At 41.7% G+C, this 19,830-nt stretch overlaps 1 protein-coding gene across 4 annotated transcripts in view; it reads left to right on the top strand.

Moving 5' to 3' along the window:
- EBF1 (EBF transcription factor 1) overlaps positions 1–17,208 on the top strand; it is a 166,225-nt gene extending 149,017 nt beyond the window's left edge. For 2 of the 4 annotated variants that reach the window (XM_053465653.1, XM_053465652.1), the window contains exons 11-17: positions 820–908; positions 10,528–10,593; positions 11,116–11,293; positions 11,526–11,705; positions 11,926–12,120; positions 12,950–13,018; positions 15,545–17,208. In XM_053465653.1, coding sequence (XP_053321628.1) covers positions 820–908; positions 10,528–10,593; positions 11,116–11,293; positions 11,526–11,705; positions 11,926–12,120; positions 12,950–13,017 — 776 coding nt within the window. In that variant the 3' untranslated portion in view covers position 13,018; positions 15,545–17,208. The remainder of the gene's footprint in view (positions 1–819; positions 909–10,527; positions 10,594–11,115; positions 11,294–11,525; positions 11,706–11,925; positions 12,121–12,949; positions 13,019–15,544) is intronic. The other 2 variants (XM_053465655.1, XM_053465654.1) reach the window with 1 other exon arrangement.
- Positions 17,209–19,830: the final 2,622 nt, after the last annotated feature.

Genomic DNA, 19,830 nt, shown 5'->3' with positions numbered 1-19,830 from the left:
TCCTTTTAGAACCCGTCGGATTCTCTACCTGTCTGCGGGAAAGGGGGCAGCGGAATCGGGAGGAGATATTAACAACGCCTTCCATTACTACAGGGTCAATTAGGATTTCATACAATTTCCCTAATAATCCTTTTTATGCGGCGGGGAAATGAATTCATGGCGGCGCTCGCACTTGTTTTTTTTAATAGATGGACACAATCGAGAGGGTGTTAATACCCCGGCATGGTGATTATCAAGACAGAAGACAGATGATATCCCGCAGCTGTCGGGGATAGATAGTCCTTCGTCATTCCTACGGAGGGCGAAATCCAGACACGTTTCGCTTGCCTAAAGATATGTGGAGCGCCCGCTCCGCCAGCCGAGAGAGACAAAGGACCAAGCGGCGTTTCACTTTTTAATTTCATTCCTTACATCTTAAGGCTCTGAACCGATAGACGCCCTTTCCGGGCAGAGAAACGTCCTTCCAGGCTTTTCTCATTCGATTGTAAGCTCCAGAGGCCAGCCGCGCCTCAACGCCTCTAGAATTTCCATGTATGACCTCATTGTACAATGTACGCCGCCGCGGAATCTGTTGGCGCCATGTATATAAAAGATGACTATGTAACTGTTTTCCAGAAGAGATGTCTTCTTGCTTTTGACGATATATTACCCCCCCCATGATCTTTGGCTTAGGGTCATCTTGCCACCTTTGATGGTATAGTGGACTATACCTTGTTGCCCTGTTTGCTAAAATTGGTTCGTTCTTCGTTATTTGGTAAAAATGTTTTGGGACGCTTTAGAACTCACAATATTCTCGTTTTGCTTCAATGTATCTTTCAGCTTTAAACGAGCCGACCATTGATTATGGATTCCAGAGGCTGCAGAAAGTGATCCCCAGGCACCCGGGAGATCCCGAAAGGCTACCCAAGGTACATTCTATTCCCGCAGCACAGCAGCTTTCAAATGTTGGGTTTTAAAAAAAAAGTTTATTTTTTTTATTAGTTATGCTTTTTTAAAAAAAGGAACCACCAAGTCCACCGTGTCAACTCCTTCCCCAACCATAAACTGTCCGAGTAAAAGACAATCTGAAGAAGAAGATACCTCACTGCAGACTAGCTTTACAGAGCGAGATGTAGAGTGATATAAGCTTTTCATGTGAAGAAGAGACCACCGAGGTCTTGAAAGCTCTACATCTTACACTGTGAACCTTAGTCCACTAAAATGAATCATACATGTTCTAGGCCTGTGTGGTGGCTCCTAACCTTTCTTTCTTGGCTTCTAAACGCCATGGTGTTAGAGGTATTGATACCTTTACAGGCTGAATGCATTAGATTGCAAGCTTTTGATACTGCACAGGTCTCTTCTTTGTGTGGCCTCAAAAGCTTACAATCTAATACAAGTCAGTTAGCCAATAAAATATATTTTGTAACCCCTGGTGATAATTGCCCGGGTGTATATATGTCTCCACGTACATCGCGAGAGGAATGGGTATAGACAAAAAGATCTGTCTGGTCGTTCGCCGACTCTGCTAACAAGTTCCAGTGCTAAGTACGTTCCCCAAGGTATAATATTTCGGAGAATTTGGAGACTGAGAAACCCCTGACAGCTGTGCATGCGCCCGGGGGCTCCCTGCAGCTGGTTACCTTGCAATAACCTGTGGCTGAGTCTAATGCCATGAGAACGCTGCGCATGCACGTGCTACCCGACACCACCGAGCGAATACTATACCTCTCCCCTGTTTCATTCACTCACTTCTCAAGCAGGCAGAGTTCTTAGGTCCTTTTGCGTTCCCGTTTCCCAGTCCTCACAACTCAACGCGCAGAGCAGTCCCTCCACCGTCTCACACAAATGTAATTGCCCCCCCAACCACCCCCCCCCTGTATTCCGTGTGCTGCTCCCAGCTACCCCCCCTACTCTAATGCTCCCCCCAACCTACTCCCCTGTATTCTGTGTGCTGCACCCAGATACCCCACCCCACTCTAACGCTTCCCCCAACCTACCCCCCCGTATTCCGTGTGCTGCGCCCAGTTACCCCCCCCCCCTTCCTACTCTAACGCTCTGAAAACAAATCTTCGGTCAGGCTGAGTGCGCGAGTGATTGAAAGCATTAAGGTCTTTAGAAAGAGGTTTATGAATTATACATCATAATACAATTACATGCCATTACATCCTAAGGGGGGGGCGGGGGCATTTGACAGAGGCCTGCAAAACATGGTATGCAATAGGAGGATCAAAGGCTCCGGGTGCAGGTGGACTTTACCAACACGGAAGACACGAGGACAGGGGGCAACGACGAAAGCCACAACGCAGGAGGCCATGTCCCAGAACACGCATACACAGATATCTACAATGGGGGGATAGGAGGCTTCCTAGGGGGGCCACTTATTGTTATGGTACCATAACAATTAAATTCAGTGGCCCTTGATTTTATTGTTATTGTACCAACCGCGGCGCAGAGCACAGCGCAGTAATAACCACGTTAACCCTATAAAGCCACTTTTCGACTATGCTGTATTTTTGCCAGGTTTAAAAATGTCTTTTCGGCATCACCAGGAGTCGCGATCCTTAGCCGCGAAACATTTGTGGCCGGTCGCGTTCGCTACGTTCCACCGCTCGGCAGCCTGACACACGCGCGCCGCCAGACGTTCCGACGTGTTCCTATCAGTATACTTAGTTTGCTGCGATTAACAACCCTGCCGCGGCGATATATAAATATCCAGCAGGGGATTTACACAAATACCAAACACATAGCACGTTCCGGCAGCGTGAGCAATAAAGAGATGGATGTTAAGAAACAACGTGGCAATTAGGGGCAATGTGTGCGCTTCATCCAGGGGGGGGGGGGGGGCACAGATGGCGCAGTCCGACACTCTGTTTGCAAACACCGCAGCTCGGTAAAGGGGGGGAAATGTAGCTTTTCCCATAGCCGGATTCCTTTATCTAGAGATATTTAATGTTAATGTCCGTCTCGAGAACTTCTCTCCCTTCTTCACCCTGCCTGAACCAATCAGCAGCGGTCAGCAAACAGGCAGAGATAATGTAATAGGGGGGGAATAACCATGCAGATCTGCAAAATTATTTTTTTTTTAATTGAATTTATTATAAAAATGACTAGCAACCACTGCCCAACCTAACGCCGCAGAATAACCAACAGAGTACCCATTGTACAGCGCTACGGAATTTGATGGCGCTATATAAAACAATAAATAATAATAATAATAATAATATGTATGTTCACATGGCCGTCCACGCCATCACCCTTCCCCCTGGTAGCAGACACAGTAGTGGCTCTTATTTTACGGATCCCGTATTATTTTAAGGTGAAATTACGTGGACCCTATATTTCCTGCACGCTCCACGCCCCCACCCCCCTCCCCGGCAGTGAACACGTTAATGGCAGCTTGCGGTATGCTCTAGTTCCAGTGTCTAGGCTGTTTACCCAGGCATGCGCTTGCATACATGTACGATTACATGACAAACACACGGGAGGAGACCTCGGGTGGGGACCAGGGGGGCTTTCTTGCTGAGACGCCGTCCCGCCGGCTCACTGGTGCAGTCAAAGAACAATTGTTCAGCGTTTATTTCCCCGCCATATGGTCCTCTCATTACCATACACTCAGCGTCCATATGGATGCTTGCGACGTGAACTCTGCTCGGCAAAACTGCCAGCTGAGCATCTCTGTTTGTGTCATCTGCCATCTTCCTGTTGTTATGGCAACACAACATCAATTAAAAGGATACGTTGGCATTTTCTCACAATCTGCGGTTTTAACCCTTCCCGTTGCTGTTTGGTTGTGTGTTGCAAACTAACACACAAGACTCTGTCTTTATTAGCGAGGAAACGTACGTTTGCAATTCTCACTGTTGCTATAAGTCGTCTATTATGATGTCATAAACTGACTTCGGCCCACAGGATTGTGGTGCGTTTATGGGCACTGACCCAAAATCCTACCCCGGATTCCTAACCCTCTTTCATTTTCATATTTTTTTTTGAGCTGGGATATGACATCATACCACAGCACTTCCCCTTAGATCATGCCGCAGAAAAAAAAAAAGAATCTGCCCCTAAGAAATTATCCCAGGCGCTGTCGCCCTCCATACTTGCCGACCTAGGCCTCGGCCAGAACGCGGCGCTGGGCAGGTTGTAGTAGATTCCGATAGAAAGCATGGAAGCGACAAAAAAAAAAAATAGAAATAGAAAAAAACAAGGAAGATCAAAGTAAAAATCTACTGAGGTCTGCGGAGAGCTTCTAAACCATCGGAGGGCATTTAAGCAGCCGCTACTAGCGGCGGATGTTCCCCGCGCTCCTGAATTACTCATTCAAGCACCAAGCCAATTAAGAGAACCTTACAATAATAGGAGTCGTCAGCAAGATCCTTTAAAATAAATCATTTTCACCTCCTCAGCCCTCATGATCTGCTACGGCGCTGTCTCTCGGTCTCGATTGAAGGGGTATGTATGCAGTCTCAGTTCATCAGTTCACATTAGCTTCACGCTGAATATTTAAACACAGAACAATTTAAACACACACCACGGAAGGAGAGAGAGAGAGAGGCAGCGGCAACGGCGAGGGCTCGACTCGTAGTCATTTCGTAAATCAGCCATTTAGTCGCTGGCGTGTATCGTTCCGGTTTGCCAGGGAAAAAGCACGCTGGGTTGGATCAAGAGAATAAAAAAAAAGGCAGATGCCGGTCTTTGGATCAGATGCAAACTCACGTAGCGTAGCGATAAACACTTGGACCGTCCATACTATGAAGAATTATCGGTTATATTATGACAGTGTGCTTTAACGGATGGTCCTTGCATGGTGGATCCATCGCTTTGCCCAAATCCTACATTTTATAGTCAACGCGCTTATTAAAGCTGTCTTAGCATCCCGTTCTAAGGATCTGTGTGATTATTCCTCCTCGTTACGTTATTTCTACCTTGTTGCCGATTGCTGGTGTTCTGAAGGAGAAGGGAGAGAACTTCAGAAAGTTCTAGGTTGATAGGACAATGGGTAGAGTAGATGCTCCAAGAGGCTGATATCTGCCCCCGTAAGGTATTTTTTCTATCTATGAATTATACGCGGACACTGGGAAGGAAGAATTAAAAAAATTAAGAAAAAAACTTTGTTCTTCATCCGTTATGGGTCTTCTCAGGAAGAAACATAAGACCCACCGCGGTTTTTCTCCATGTAGATCATTATAAAGCTTTTTTTTCCAAGTGACCAGAAGAAGTCTCCCCCAAAGAGTCCCGAGACCTTCCGTCACATCTTCATTAGCATTGCCCTCTTTCTGTGACATTGCGAGTCCCTCCGATTATTGATCAGGCAGCTCCACGTTACATCGCTCATCGAGAAAAGTCCTGCTTCCACCTGCACACGATTGGTAAAGAATTCTTATGAGACAGACACCTTGGGGGCTCCGTTTAGAGGCTGATCCTTTTTTTTTGTTGTTGGATACAAGCAGAGCTTTGGTTCATTAGTGTTTTTTCCCTGGGGCAGAGAGCTCAGCGCCAGAGCTATACCGTGTGATCCATCATTGTAAAGTCATCTGTCCCAGGCAGCTGTGCAGAGGCCGACCGATCGAAGGAACAGCTCCTACAAGTCTATTATTGCACGCCGGACATTAATTGAGCAGCACGGGGAAGCAGGAAGCGGCTCCCGCAATCAGACACAAATCGCCACTTGGTAATATCGCCAAGCAAATCATTCATCTCTTCGCGCTAAGCTTGTTCCAGTTGGACTTATTAGGGCTTTTAGTTCAGCTTATTTATGAGAACGTGGAAGTTCTCAGGGACAAAGCCCATAAAGAGAACTAGAAAACAAAAAACAAAACAAACAAAAACTGGCTGCCTGTCCCAAAATAAAAAAAATAATAAAAAGATAGCGTTGCGATTTGTAAGATATTTTTAATTAAATATATATACATCATTTTTTGGGAATTTATTATAATTCTCGTCTTGTCATACCCCTTGAATATATGTATTGTATTAAGCGCTGCGTAGATTGTTGGCGCTATATAAATAAAAGATAATAATAATAATATATTGAAATATTTTAACGGTTACTCGCAATCTCCCGTGGCAGCAGAAGAGTTAAATCGTACTATTTACTTTTTTTGCATTGTGCTTTTCTGAAGAAGCGTACGTGATTTTTCCCTTTTTTTTTTTTACTCAAGAAAATGTTTATAAGTGCAAGATTTCACACATTTCGTTGTAATAACTGTAAACGTACTCACATAACTACGCATACTCCCACTCCACAAACACAGGGCGGGCGGAATATACACTCTGATGTGAAGTGGGAAAGCAGATTCTTAGTCATCAGAAAGGTGCCCCCCCCCGGCAGAATTACCCATCTTCAAAGGAAGTGACATATTTCGGATGCAGATGAACGATTCAAAATATTTAAGATTGTTGTTAGGTATGGACAACTCTTTAGAATAGGTGAAACTGTAAAAAAAAAAAGTTAAGAAGCTCCTTGGGGTCCCCTATTGATCGGTGGCGCCCCCTTCAGGAGATAGCGAGATCTAAACATACATGGCCAGGGCCGGACTCGCATCACAGCTGACCCATGACGTAAAAACGACAGGGACCCATCACAGGCTACAAATAAATAAAAGGCTCTTCGATGGAATTGAGTATAAAGAAATTTGCATGGAGCATGCCCAAAATGGGTGGGGTATGTTGAAAATGGGTGGGGTATGTTGAAAATGGGTGGGCTTCCCAACACAACTCCCCTTTTGTCTTCTGCCGTGGCTTTATAAAAGCCACCCTCGGTACGATGCTCGTTCATCATAATGCTATGGACCGGGGACAGTTTTCAGGGTCACCTCACTATCATTACAGGCAGGTACCTCTCTTGGCTGGCTGAGAGTGATTTTTCTTAACTACAGCATCTGAGGGAGAAACCGCAAGCTCTCTGATCCAGGTACGGACTGTAGGCGCTAATTTATTTAGAGCAGTCCATCAGGTGACCTGTAGTTGAAGATCATCGAATTCCAGATCCACAAATGACCAAGTGCCAAGCTTGTAGTAGTTCCCTGTAAGCTTCAAGGAACTCACCAAATTCAGGCAAATGTAAATGCCAAGAGCCCGACCACCCCTAACCAGCAGCATCAGGGCCCATTGGACTATATTTACCACAGTAGGCCCTTCTTGGACTAGACTGTCAACACTCATCACTTAAGACAGGCCATTTTGTCTTTTTTATGATCCGACATGGCCATTTTGTGGTTTTTACAACATGTTTTGCCAGGGGTGAGTAATCTGACGGCAGATCTATCTCAGACCAGAAGGCGGTCGGGCAGAACCTGCCTTCTTATACCTGATCAGACAGAAAAAGAGCCATCGGATCGAGCCGTAAAGTTCCATGAGCTCTGATAACACAATGGAATCTTTGTGCAACGTGTATCGATGCATTATTGATTCAGGACGACAAACCCAAGACGCCGCTAGGCCTCCAGAATACAATGAGTCCGCATCTATAGGGCTTTAGAACGTCGCCTCTATGTTAAGCAGCGCGAGACGTGACAGCTGTAGTAGTTTTGTTGATGGGATAAAAAAAATGGCATCGTATTTATTGTCCTGGTCGTATGCCGTTCCGGGGAGGTTTTAGGGATCTCAGCTTTGTGTAGAAATGTTAATGCATTCTCCAACTCTTAACACGTCGCATTAACGTAAAACAAATAGTGGTGTGAATGAGTGGGGATTGTGATGTCTTCACAATAAAGCTTGTTACATTTCTCCTGATCACACTTTTAGTTGTGGGCTTTTTGAGGAGGTGAAGCTATAATTTCTTATAGGGGCTACCATCTAGGTTAAGTCGACGAGTACTGCTGTTGGCCACAGCTAGCCATGCAGGCCCATAGATACTCATGGCAGCATGGTCAACTTGGTCCAACCTTGCAGGCATCAGGGGTTTAAACTGGTACTTTGCCTAGAGCGTTCAGGAGGTTCTGATCCAATTCACGTTGATGGGACAGAGCTATTATCTGAGCCACGGCTCTCTTCATCAATGGCTACAGCAGACGGTTCTCCTAAGAGGGAGTTGTAGATGTTTTGGCGGTGCTTCTCACCGGTATTATGGTGGGCCAAATCCAACAAGCTTTTCCTCTGCTCAGCTTTAGAACGTTCCCTAACCCATCCTTAAAAAGCTCCATAAACATATAATCAGTGGTGGAAGTCGTTTCTTCATGGAGACCAAGGAACAATAAGCCCGTATTCGAAAGGGAATCATTACAATGCAAGTTCGGGAACCAGGAAGACGGCTCCCCTCCCAACCCCGCTTTTCCAGCGTTAAATATGATCGACGCGTATCCTCAACCAACATTAATGTTTCTTTAAGAAAGCGCATGCATACTAATGGGCCACATGTCCCCCATAGCACAGAAATGAATAAATAGAGCACGTTCGGTAATTGTAAGGTCAGCGAACACGGTTCAATCCATCATCTGCTCTCAGAACACAATACCCAATAAATATTACAACTCCCTTTTAAACATGCGCAAGCCTGGAAATTGCTCCACAAGCACTGCCCTTTCAATCCACTTACATAATATCATAAAATATACATCCCAAGGTAAACGCGGAGTGACATTAAAGCTGAGCTCGTCACATCGGCAGTAAATGAAAGGTTAACTCCGCAGTGCCAAATCCATTATTGAGAGAATTTAGCACCCTGGACAGCTGTGTAAAATCTTTATTGCTTTTTCTGACCCACTCGGCATGTTTGCCTGTGTGTTCCGCGGTTTTCTCCTCTGATTGAAAGGCAATATATTAGATTCTGAACACAAACGCCTCGGGCCTCTTTCTCTCGCTGGAATAACAGTGACACGGAGGGACGGTAATTTTCCGGTCCCTATACTTCAGGATACCAAGCCGGGGCGTACCGGTTAACGTTAACAAAGCGGCTTCACGTCTCAATCTGTTTGCTTCACTATTCGCTAGATTTTATTTATTTTTTTTAAATTCGCATTTTCCTCCCTGTCTAATTTGGCTTTAGATTTACAAGCAATTATTTATAGACATCAGGAAAACATATTTTTTTTAATCGCCTTTGAGTTGTTCCAACAGTTCCAGAAAAATGCGCTTTTGTTTTTCTTTAAGAACAAATATTTAGATCTAAAAAAAAAAACGAAAAAAGGACCATAATTCTGGGGGAAAAAATGTGTTGTTTTGTAAATATATGGAGAAAATTGAATGATTTTTTTATAAGGTGTTTTACGTCTCTTGTGCACGCCAAGAATTAAATCATCTCCCATTCTTAACTTAGCCTCGGTCATCAAGCTGTTGGAATAATCATCTCAGTCGCTTTGCCCCTACGGTTCTCAATGCCAATATGCTACCAGCAAGTGTATAGATCAAGATCTTTTACTTGATCTATACTCTGGATCAGTTACATAGAGCAAATGGTCCCGCCTATCGTCCCTGATCTTGTTTCTTACCAAGTGACCCCTCATCCAAGTTTTATGTTCCCGGGACTGCATCAACACCCGGCGTAATTCTTCGCAAATTAAGATCAAACACGCGGCGTTCTGATTTCTGTGATGCTCCCATTATGTGTCGCTAATTGGAAAATAAGCCGACTGTACAAATCGATGCCACACGCTTCCGTGGAACGAGAGCGTGGCCCCTGTTTGTTACATTACAAAAATAGGTAGCTCTTCTCCGTGACTCTTTCCAGACCCCCCTAAAACCCCGGGAACACAAAGAAGGGGTTAAGTGTGGATGGCAGGGCAAAAGATGGATGTATCAGAACGATTTGGGCTGAATATCACGGGGGGGGGCTCCTCCCAGTACTTTCAAACGGGTTACTCCTGCTTGCTATGCAATTCATCTTTATACGGCGCAGAATTCTAAATTGAAGAAATGCAAATATGGATCTAAAAGCGTGTCATCTGAGAGTTTGGAAGAGGTTTATGGTGACAGCAAAATGAATGCAATTAGATCTCAATTTTCTGATGAGAAACTACTTGGGAGTGAATAATAACAATTTGCTTTTTGGGAAGGGCAGCGACTTTCTCTTCAATTTTTGTAAAACTCCGTAACTTTGATGTCAACAACTACTTTGTTTTAAAAAAAAAAATAAATGTAAAAAAAGAAATCCTCATGCGCCCTTCTCTGACTTAGAAGACACTTTTTTTTCTTACCTGTCTATTTAGATCAGATTTTTTTGTTCGAATGAGTAAAAAAAAAATAAAAAAAACCCAAAAATACACTTATTTTCCAAATCAGTGATGTTCCACGGTAATGGTGCAGTCACTAAGTGCACAGATACTAGGAAAATAGTCAGATATGTCAGCGGGAAGGAAATTAGATTTGTTTCCCGCACGGGTTGTTCATATAAGAATCCATCGCCAAATGCTTCTAAATACAATTGGACTTACACAGCAGTAACCTACCCAGATCAGATTAAACATGAAGGCTTCTTTTGAGACAATACCTAGTGCTTGACTATACATATATATATATATATATATATATATATATATATATATATATATATATATATATATTCTGATTCCTTCCAAAAAGTAATATTTTTAATTTTTTTTTCGTCTATAGGAGGTCATCTTGAAAAGAGCGGCAGATCTCGTTGAAGCCCTGTACGGGATGCCCCATAATAATCAGGTAAAAAATAAAAAAAATAAATAAATATATATTTCTGAAAGAAAAAAAAAATCATCTTGTGAAAATGTATATAGAAATAGTTTCAAATTTTATAATTTTATGACTAATTTTAAATAAATGAATACTTTTAAATAAAAATAATTTTATATATTTTTTTACATTTAGTATTTCATTTCAGGTATTTAATTTTATAAATATTACCTTTTTATATAATATTTTTTTAAATATTATTTTATGTATTTCTTCCTATTTTGTTTTAATTATACCGTTAATATTTATTGTGTATGAAATTAATTAACAGATTATTTATTATTTAATTTTTATTGTCATTTTTTTTTAATTTCTAGTAATTTATATATATAGTTTTAGTAAAAATTCTTTAAAAATGTCCAGGTTGTGTATAAATAGGAATTCGGGGCAGAGACAGCCCCGACGATATCCTGCTTAACAAAATGCAAACAATCAGTTATTGCAAGCTGTTTGTTCCGTTTATCTAACCTGACAATGTTCGTAATATTTCAGGAAATCATATTGAAGAGAGCGGCCGATATCGCTGAAGCTCTTTACAGCGTTCCGAGAAATCACAGTCAACTTCCGGCCCTTACCAACTCTTCTGTGCATCCAGGAATGATGGGGGTGAACTCCTTCAGTGGACAACTAGCCGTAAATGTGTCTGAGCCGTCACAAGTGACCAACCAGGGTGAGTTATATATTTATTTAATATTTCATTCTATATATTAATTTATCTAATGCAGCAGCAGTCATTAATATGATATGTTTAATAGATGAGCTCAAAGACATTGAACCCAGTCTCAGATGAGGTCACAGACAAGATCTATCTCATCAGATAGAACCTGGGCTATTCTACTGTTTTTATAAAAAATACTAATATGTTAATAATCTTATGGTTTTCTTTGGTTTCTTCTATTCAGGTTTCTCTCGCAACACAAGTAGCGTGTCCCCCCATAGCTATGCCCCAAGCACCACTCCCCAGCAGACCAACTACAGCTCAGTCACCACCACCATGAATGGCTATGGCAACAGCGCAATGACCAACCTCACCGGTTCACCCAGCTTCCTCAACGGCTCAGCCGCCAACTCTCCTTATGCCAGTAAGTTTATGTGTAGAAAAACTGGGGAAAGCCAAAAAGTCTACTTTAGGAAAAAGTTCTAAACATATCGAAAAGTACATTGTTAAATGTAGATGTGTTTTAACCTTAGAATGTCAATACATTTTAATGTTTTCCTATAAAAGCGGATTGTTATATAGTTATACATGATGTCAGGAAAAGTCTCCCTGTTAAGGTCTATCCATTTTATTATATCTTACAGTTGTCCCATCAAGTCCCACGATGGCTTCATCCACCAGCCTTCAGTCCAACTGCAGCAGTTCCTCTGGCATCTTCTCCTTCTCCCCGGCCAACATGGTGTCGGCGGTGAAACAGAAGAGCGCCTTTGCCCCGGTGGTCAGACCCCAGGCGTCTCCACCTCCTACCTGTACAAGCGCCAATGGTACCAGCCTTCAAGGTGAGAAGACATCCTGCGAGGACGCTTTTTAACTGGAATCATATCATACTACAGTAAAACTACAATATTTGTTATTATACTTTTATTGAGTTACTCCTTAAAAATGAGATTCACATCTCATCAAATCAGGGTGATAAATTGTTTAATTATTAAGATAAATAAATCCAGATTAAGAATGAGGGCGTCCTGGTTGATCTAGGGATATTGTCTTGCTTTGGTTTAAACTATTTGCCTGCCGGCGCTTTTAACACAAACCCTTCCCCCCACCATAACGAAAAACACTCATTCTTACTCGATACTAACCCATTCATAAGCATCACCGACTCCCGATTATTACTTTGTACTAAACCATCCATGAGTACCACCTTGCCTTGGATCTTTTTCCCTTCAGTCCCTACACTCAAGGATCTCAAAGGGGAAAGGGAATCTTTAATGTCACATGCCACACATTAACAAAATGGCGGTCAAAGGTCCATTGTATGGGGAATTCCTTTGTGCAAAGGTTTCAGGTACAAGATACAATAGTAAATACCTGCTACCATCAGGTAGGACTGATCCAGAGCCGACGGCTTTACCAGCTTGTCCCGGCAAGGCACTGACCTCTCAGCCAAGTTGACATAAGGGACACGTGATTGGTGCAGCCATTTTTAGCTTTCTGCGCCACACTCTAGAAGCCCAAACACGATAATGCTATGTTAACCTTTTTCAGAGCTTGGAGGGGCCGTGCAGCACTTTGCGTTTCCTCTGGCGCTGAAGGGTTTGTAACAAAAATAAATAAAAAATGCCATTTTCCAGGTGACTAATCTGCCCTTTTGTCTTCCCTCATCAGACCAATCTTTTGTGGATACTGGCAAGTTCCTCAGTGCAGGCTCTCTGCAGGGCTTGGCCTTCTCCTGAAGTATGTGACCAGTTCTACCCACTTTACTGATCCTGTCGTGTTTCTGTGTTCCGTCCTTGTCTTTTATTTTCTTTTTGAAATAAGATATTTGCACCTGTAGATATAGACCTCCCTCATTGCCCGGCAAGCCAGCAACTCAGTGCCACTGATAATTTGAGTCATTTTGGGTTAAGATGAGCAGAAGTGCATTATGTAGCTTGTGGTCTGAGATATGTGTCTAGAACAGTTCCTCTGTCACACAACCAGGTCTAAGTCTTTGAATTTGGGACATCAATAAAAGAAATATTTGGCTGTCCTGGCCAATCGGAACACATAAAGCCTGGAGATCCCACCTATATCTCCCATGTGGCCCTTTTTGAAACTAACAGTCACTGTTTTGAGCAGCTTTGGTGCCGACCACAGGGGTGTAGAGAACTGGGGGCCCGAACTGAGCACAGTCTACAGTGTCCCCCTGTTCAAGAGAGTCTCACATTTTATCACACTTGGGTTTCAGACGTGAGTCTCATATCTTTTTGGATGTGTTTACTCTCTTTGAGGGATGTCTTATGGTTCTCCATAAGTGGAACCATGAGACCAGACGTGGACCTCCTTCTTCTATGGCAGCTGGAGTCCCAGAGCTTGTCTGTTTTTGGTGTTGCCGTCTTACTTGGCTCCATATAAGCAGTGATAAGAGGACTAAAAATTCACCACAGTATAGAATTAGAACACATCTGTTTACTAAACAACCTTCCTTAAAAGTTTTCAACTAAACGTAATAAAAATCACTTGAAAATGAAGTGTTACAGAATTAATACAATAGCGCCCCTAGAGGAGACGAGCAGAACTTCACTTCTTGAAGGAAAATGACACCAAAAGAAGCCACAATAACCTCTTGAAATACTTCTGCATGTCCCTGGCACATTCTGTTCTAATATCTGATATTTATGAGTAAAACAGGGATCCTGGGAGCCCATAGTCGGTTTTTCCTAAAATATTATGGCAATGGAAGCTAAAAACAAGCCGATCATTATTTTTGCTATGACAGATTTAGAGAGTTTGTATAAACAGAGACCCAAGTGATTTCTGTGTCCACCTGTGTGTATATCACCTAACCCATACCTTCCTTGGAACACATTTACTAAACAAATGAGCCGGAAGTTTCACTAATTTTATTCTGATGATTTTTTTTTTTAACATAAATCATATTTTAGCAGCATTTGAGGGGAATCAACTCATGTTTGAGATATATTTTTACGTTTTTCTGCATATTAATATTATTGTTTTATTGAGCTTTCTACATACTAGAGATAACACTCTTCTGCCGATTGATCAGAGAAAATGGAAGAAAATAGTTTTCTCTTCATGTCAGGGGCTTTTTTAAATGTTAAAGTGCCCCATGCAGCTAAAACTGGAGAGGAGGGATAGTAAAAAAATGGAGGGATAAAGAGAAAGATAAAGGGGATAGATGAAGAAGAAAACAGGAAGAGATATTGACTAGGGGAGAGCATGAGAAAGAAGAGAGGTGGAGAAAAGGGGAGATATAATGAGAAAGGAAAGGGATAATGAAGAAGGGGAGAGAGGGGGAGATATTATGAGAAGGAAGAGAGATGGGACACATGAGAGAGAAAGAAGAGAGAAAGAGGCGATATAGCAAAAGAATAGAGATAAAGAGAAATGGGAGACATAAAGTGCTATCCGTCTCACACTTCAGACCTACGATTAAGTCCACAGATGAAACGCGTCAGGTGCTTTTTGATTGACTGTGTGCTCGTTTGGCATACCGTGGATTTTACAGATAAAAATTTACAAGTAAATTTTTTATACATTGACCCTGTGATTTCTGCCTACTTATAAGCTACTTGCTGTTTCTTCTGAGCAATCGGCCCTCATACAGCCTTAAAAAAGACCATTAAAAGATGCTACCATCATGGTGCTCAACCGTCTGTGCTGGTCTTGGCTGCTTTAAGCACTCAACGGAAGCACGTACTTTATGGACATGCACATGGGGGGTCACCTGTAAATCTCACGGAAGCTAGCACGTGAGCCAGTTGGTGGTCACACATGCACACTGCACCGAAGGAATGCATCTTCTGCTAGCCAAGGAACTAGGGCGAGGGAGGGCAGAGAAACCCCATAGGGCTCAGCTATCATATCCTTTAAAGTGCAAATGGTGCAAAAGAGTGTCCCTTTAAGAAGAAAAGCAATCCATAAGGGGTTGAGTATAAAAAAGGGGTTTAGCTATCAAGGTCAAGTCCCTCTAATTTGGATGACATCATAAATGGTGCCATCAACTACCACCCCATCAGACATTCACTCTCTCTGCCAAGTGTAGCCGTTCCAATGCCTTATGGACAGGTCATGGTTACGTTTGATTTCCCCAACAGCTCCGCATCCTATAATTCGAAGACCGTGTATGTGTTTTTGTTTTTTTAGTCCATTTCTGTTCTGTGTTGCATCAAACAGTATATGTGTCTGTGAATATCAGAGCGGCAGGGGCAAATTGCAAGTGACAGAGTTTAATTCTCAAGCTTCTGTCTTCTTTTCCAGCTATCTCCGGAATGATTGTACCTCCCATGTGAACAAAAAAAACAAAATGACCTTGCATCTTATCTGGGAGGTCCGTCGCTGGAGAAGTTCACCTCTCGAGTCAGGGAAGACCTTCTCTTTCCCGGGAGCCATTTTAACTCAGGCCTCTGTATAGAGAAACCACAGAACTGAACAATAGCAGAAGCTAATCAGAAGAAAAAAAAGTAAACTTTGTGATTTTTAGAGAATGTTTGTCATATGGACCATTGGAAAAGATCTCCAGAACATCGTGTGATGGAACCCTTGGTTGTGTGACTAGAGGAGGAAGGTATTTGGACATGTACATTAATATCACCCAATGCTTGCCTCGAGGCAGTGGGATTTTGTAGGCAATTCCCTGGACCCTTCATCCGGATGGTCTGTTGACTGGATTCTTCATCGTCGTTTGGATTACGAGATCTCAGCACGTCCGTTATAGCCTTGACGGGCAACAAATGAAGACATGTCCACTTTTTTTGCAATGTGTTTTGTACTATTCCTTTAGAATGTTTTAGGATTGAGATGACTGAGTATGGAATGGAAGGAGGTCGGTCGTGACAGATTTATCAGGACATCTCGTAGATGCGTGAGGAAAGGCTGGGCACCATAAGGCCATTCGATCTTTGCTCATAGCCTACATGTCCTCCTGATTCCTACTGTCCTTCGCTCCTTCCACTTTCATCTTCTGTTGTCATGCCCTTTAACACAATCGCTCTTCAGCGGGTTCATTGAAGGTTGACAATGCAGAGTGGATATTATCACAACACTTCCTTACTAAAAACATCACAATATCCCTATGTTTTATAGCTTCGGCCCCTTACGTTGTCTTCACCATCTCGTCATTTCTATCGTTACCAGTTTTATCATCTCCACGGCTACCTATTCCTTTTTAACACCCGTGCATTTCGCTAAAGAACATTAGCTGACATTTTTTTTTCCCCCCGGAATAATGACCATTGCAGTCACAGCTACTGAGCTTTGGTAAATTAAGCACAAATTCTAAAATTTGGACAATGGAAGGGATCGTAGGTTTTTTTTTTTATTTCCATGGTTTCATTTCTTTTTCTCTTCTAGAGATATATTAAACATGATGTGTCCCTTGGGTAAAGAAAGGAGTTAAGGGGGGGAATTTATTTTTCCAGATATCCTTGCCTTTTTTTTTTTGTTATTGTGGTTTGGACCTCGTTATAAATAATGTAGATTATTTTGTGAGTTTTCTTTTTTTTTGCCAAAGTTTTTGTATTTGTATTTATACAGACAAAAAAAAAAACATGTCTTTTTGTTCCTGCCAATATACAACAAATGTAAAAAAAAAAAATAAGATGCTGCCTCACTCAACATGATAGAAAGGGAAGTAAATGCTAATGTCTTGTTTTAAGAAAAAAAAAAGAAAAGAAAGAAAAAAATGGGAATTTTGTAAAATAACCATATAAATAATGTATTTATCTCTGGAATTTGTACAGCCTTCTGCCCAATTAATTTTATTGTGTATGTTTAACAATGTGAAAAGTGCCGATTTTTGTTTATTTTCTTTTGTTTTTTTGTATTTTCTTTGGTTTATGTTGACAAACAAAAAAAGTTATGTTTTTTTTTTTTTATTTGACTTTGCTTTACGTTGAAACAAAATTTCCATTTCTTTATCTCCATCCGGAATTAATTGTCTTTTTTTTTTTCCCCCATCTTATTATTTAAATCATTTCTCGTTTCCCTATGACTTTCTATTGATGGAAGAATGTGTGAATGCATTTATTTGTACTGATAATCTTGCAGTTTCGGGTGCATTCTGTTTTACAGATCAGAAAATCCTTACAACATCTCGGTAACCAAATGTCTCATTTAAAATAATGTTTTACCGAGTGCATTCCAATCCTTCTTTTGCCACAAAAAAGGTTTTTTGCCCAATTCTACAAGCAATGGGTTGCTTAGATGATTTTTATGATAATCTTCTGCCTAACTTGTACAGGACCTGAGCATTTCAGTCACATCAGGCCTAGGACATTGTAGGGCAAGTGTCAAGAGGTCTTATATTTCAAGGTCGAAGAAGTGACCTTCAGACAGTCCATTGTTTAAGTTATATGAGGATTTACTAATGTCCCATCATCAGGACAATGCCAAGTAGACCTTTTAAGCAGTCCGTCTCGTTAGTGGAGTGGCCGGCAGATTGTTATCTGTACAGACCTCCAAAAAGTTACCTTGGAAGATAATAACCCCTGTTGAAGTTTGAGGTGTCCAGGCAAAATATGAAAGCTCCTGATGTCATGGTGTCCAAGAAGAAAGCATATTTCTATCATATGATTAAAATGTGAGGTTCACGATGAATCGATATCACACCTAATGACCCCAAAAAAGACTGTGGACATGTAAGGTCATAAACAGCCTAATTTCTGGACATTCCAACATTGGGCAACTTGACATGATCTGGATATTCTAATATTCTTTGTCAGACTATGATACAGCTGCCATTTTTCACAATAACCAATAAATATAAGTTTTTATGAGCTCACCTTGGCCAAAAAAAGATGTCTTCTCTGCGGTAGTCTAGACTAATTACCAAAAAATTACAACTGTGAATGTCATGGCAGCGCCAACGTGATTGGAAATAATGAGGATTTTAATGATCGTCTATGTAAAACAGAATGTATCTTAATGGGGTCATTTGAACCAATGGGCTGAATGGGGTTTTTCTCTTCATTTGCATGTTCATGGAATATAGGGGGGGATTTTATAGAACAGTGAACATACTTTGGTTCTGCAGTCTGCTCGAACATTACCCGTGTCGTATACATGACTAGAAACCAGCAGATTGAATGCCTTAACAATGCAAACCATGTCCATTCGACTTGTATAGCGTACCCTCTGACCCTCACCAACATCACACAAAACTAAAAAAATTGAAAAAGCACAAGAGAACAGGTTTTTTTGCATTTTAAAAACACATTTTTTGTAGATTCTGGATACATGACGGGGGAACCGATGCATCAGGCAGTATGGAAGGAGGGGATATAGAACGCAAACCTAAAAGTTGAAATATGCTCCAGTTGTGTAGCTTTTAAATATGTTAGGATGTATATAGCCTTTAAATATTGCCTCACTCGTGTAGGGTGCACAATGGTTGAGTGGAAGTGATCCATGTTGAAAGCTCTAATCATTTTGTCCAGAAGCAGTGACCTCACTTCTACTCTCCCGTGATGTCACTCCCAGAAAATGGCGTCACTGCCCAGCTTTGTTTCCTGGATGCAGAATACAATCTTGCATTCCACACAAGATCTAAAGCCATGACATCATTTGGTGTTAGAGAGACAAATCGAAGATATCTAAGTCTAGATGTTTGAGGAGACATAGCTGTCTCCACCGATCGCCATGAATCATTTTCACCCGTGCCTCGTTAATTTGACCTAGACAACGTATCTAAAGGCTCTCTACAAAAAAAAAACATTAAATCACATGGAAAATATTGTATTTTACTGATAATTTACCTTTTTTTGAAACAGCTTTCCTCCTGCCAACTGGTCGACAGCATGGTGGGCACATTAAAAGCCATATTTTGGATGGCAAATTCCCAGAAGCCAATTGAACCGTCAAGTTTCACCGGTTTTATTCTTTTAAAAAAAAGAAATATATTCTACACGAAACACCTCTCTGTACCAGCTCATGGTTGAGTTACTTTGTTGCCAGTGACTACTATAGATAACAGAGAATCATTAATGTACCCAGAGCTTAATACCTGTATCCAAGGTTATTAAACTAAAAAAAAGTGAGAATAGGCAATTAAGTGTCGTCCATAGTTTAATTTAATTTGCTCACCTTGTTGGTCCAAGTGGAAAGCGTTTCCGTAATTAGGACTTCCAGCCATCCATGTTTTTTTTCCCCCTTTTCTAGGTTTTGTCGAAACATTAACATACATGATATATTTTCCACAAGCCTCTTTGCTGTCTCCTTCCAGGGTTGTTCACCTAGGAGGGACCATTACCCCCAATGTGGGCTTAAGTGGAAGCTTCAGCTTCCGAGTTACCAGAAGTCACAGTGTACTTTTAGCTATGGGTCTGTGTAACCTAAATCCCGCTTCGTCTGTCGGCAGATGTTTGAAATAGTTTGGCAGAGCCATGTTCTAGCAGCGGGCAGACCTATAGACAGAACAGCCGCCTGGCACAAAGAACACACAGAATCCTTTCCGTTTCCTTTACTGGAAATAATCCGTTAGATCGGCTACTGTATGGCATACGAAAACTCAGGAGCAAGAGAAACGCGTTGGTTGGTGAGCAACGCGT

Source organism: Spea bombifrons, chromosome 4, assembly GCF_027358695.1.
Source record: "Spea bombifrons isolate aSpeBom1 chromosome 4, aSpeBom1.2.pri, whole genome shotgun sequence".
Classification (NCBI taxonomy): domain Eukaryota; kingdom Metazoa; phylum Chordata; class Amphibia; order Anura; family Pelobatidae; genus Spea; species Spea bombifrons.
This window is presented reverse-complemented; position numbering and strand designations above follow the sequence as displayed.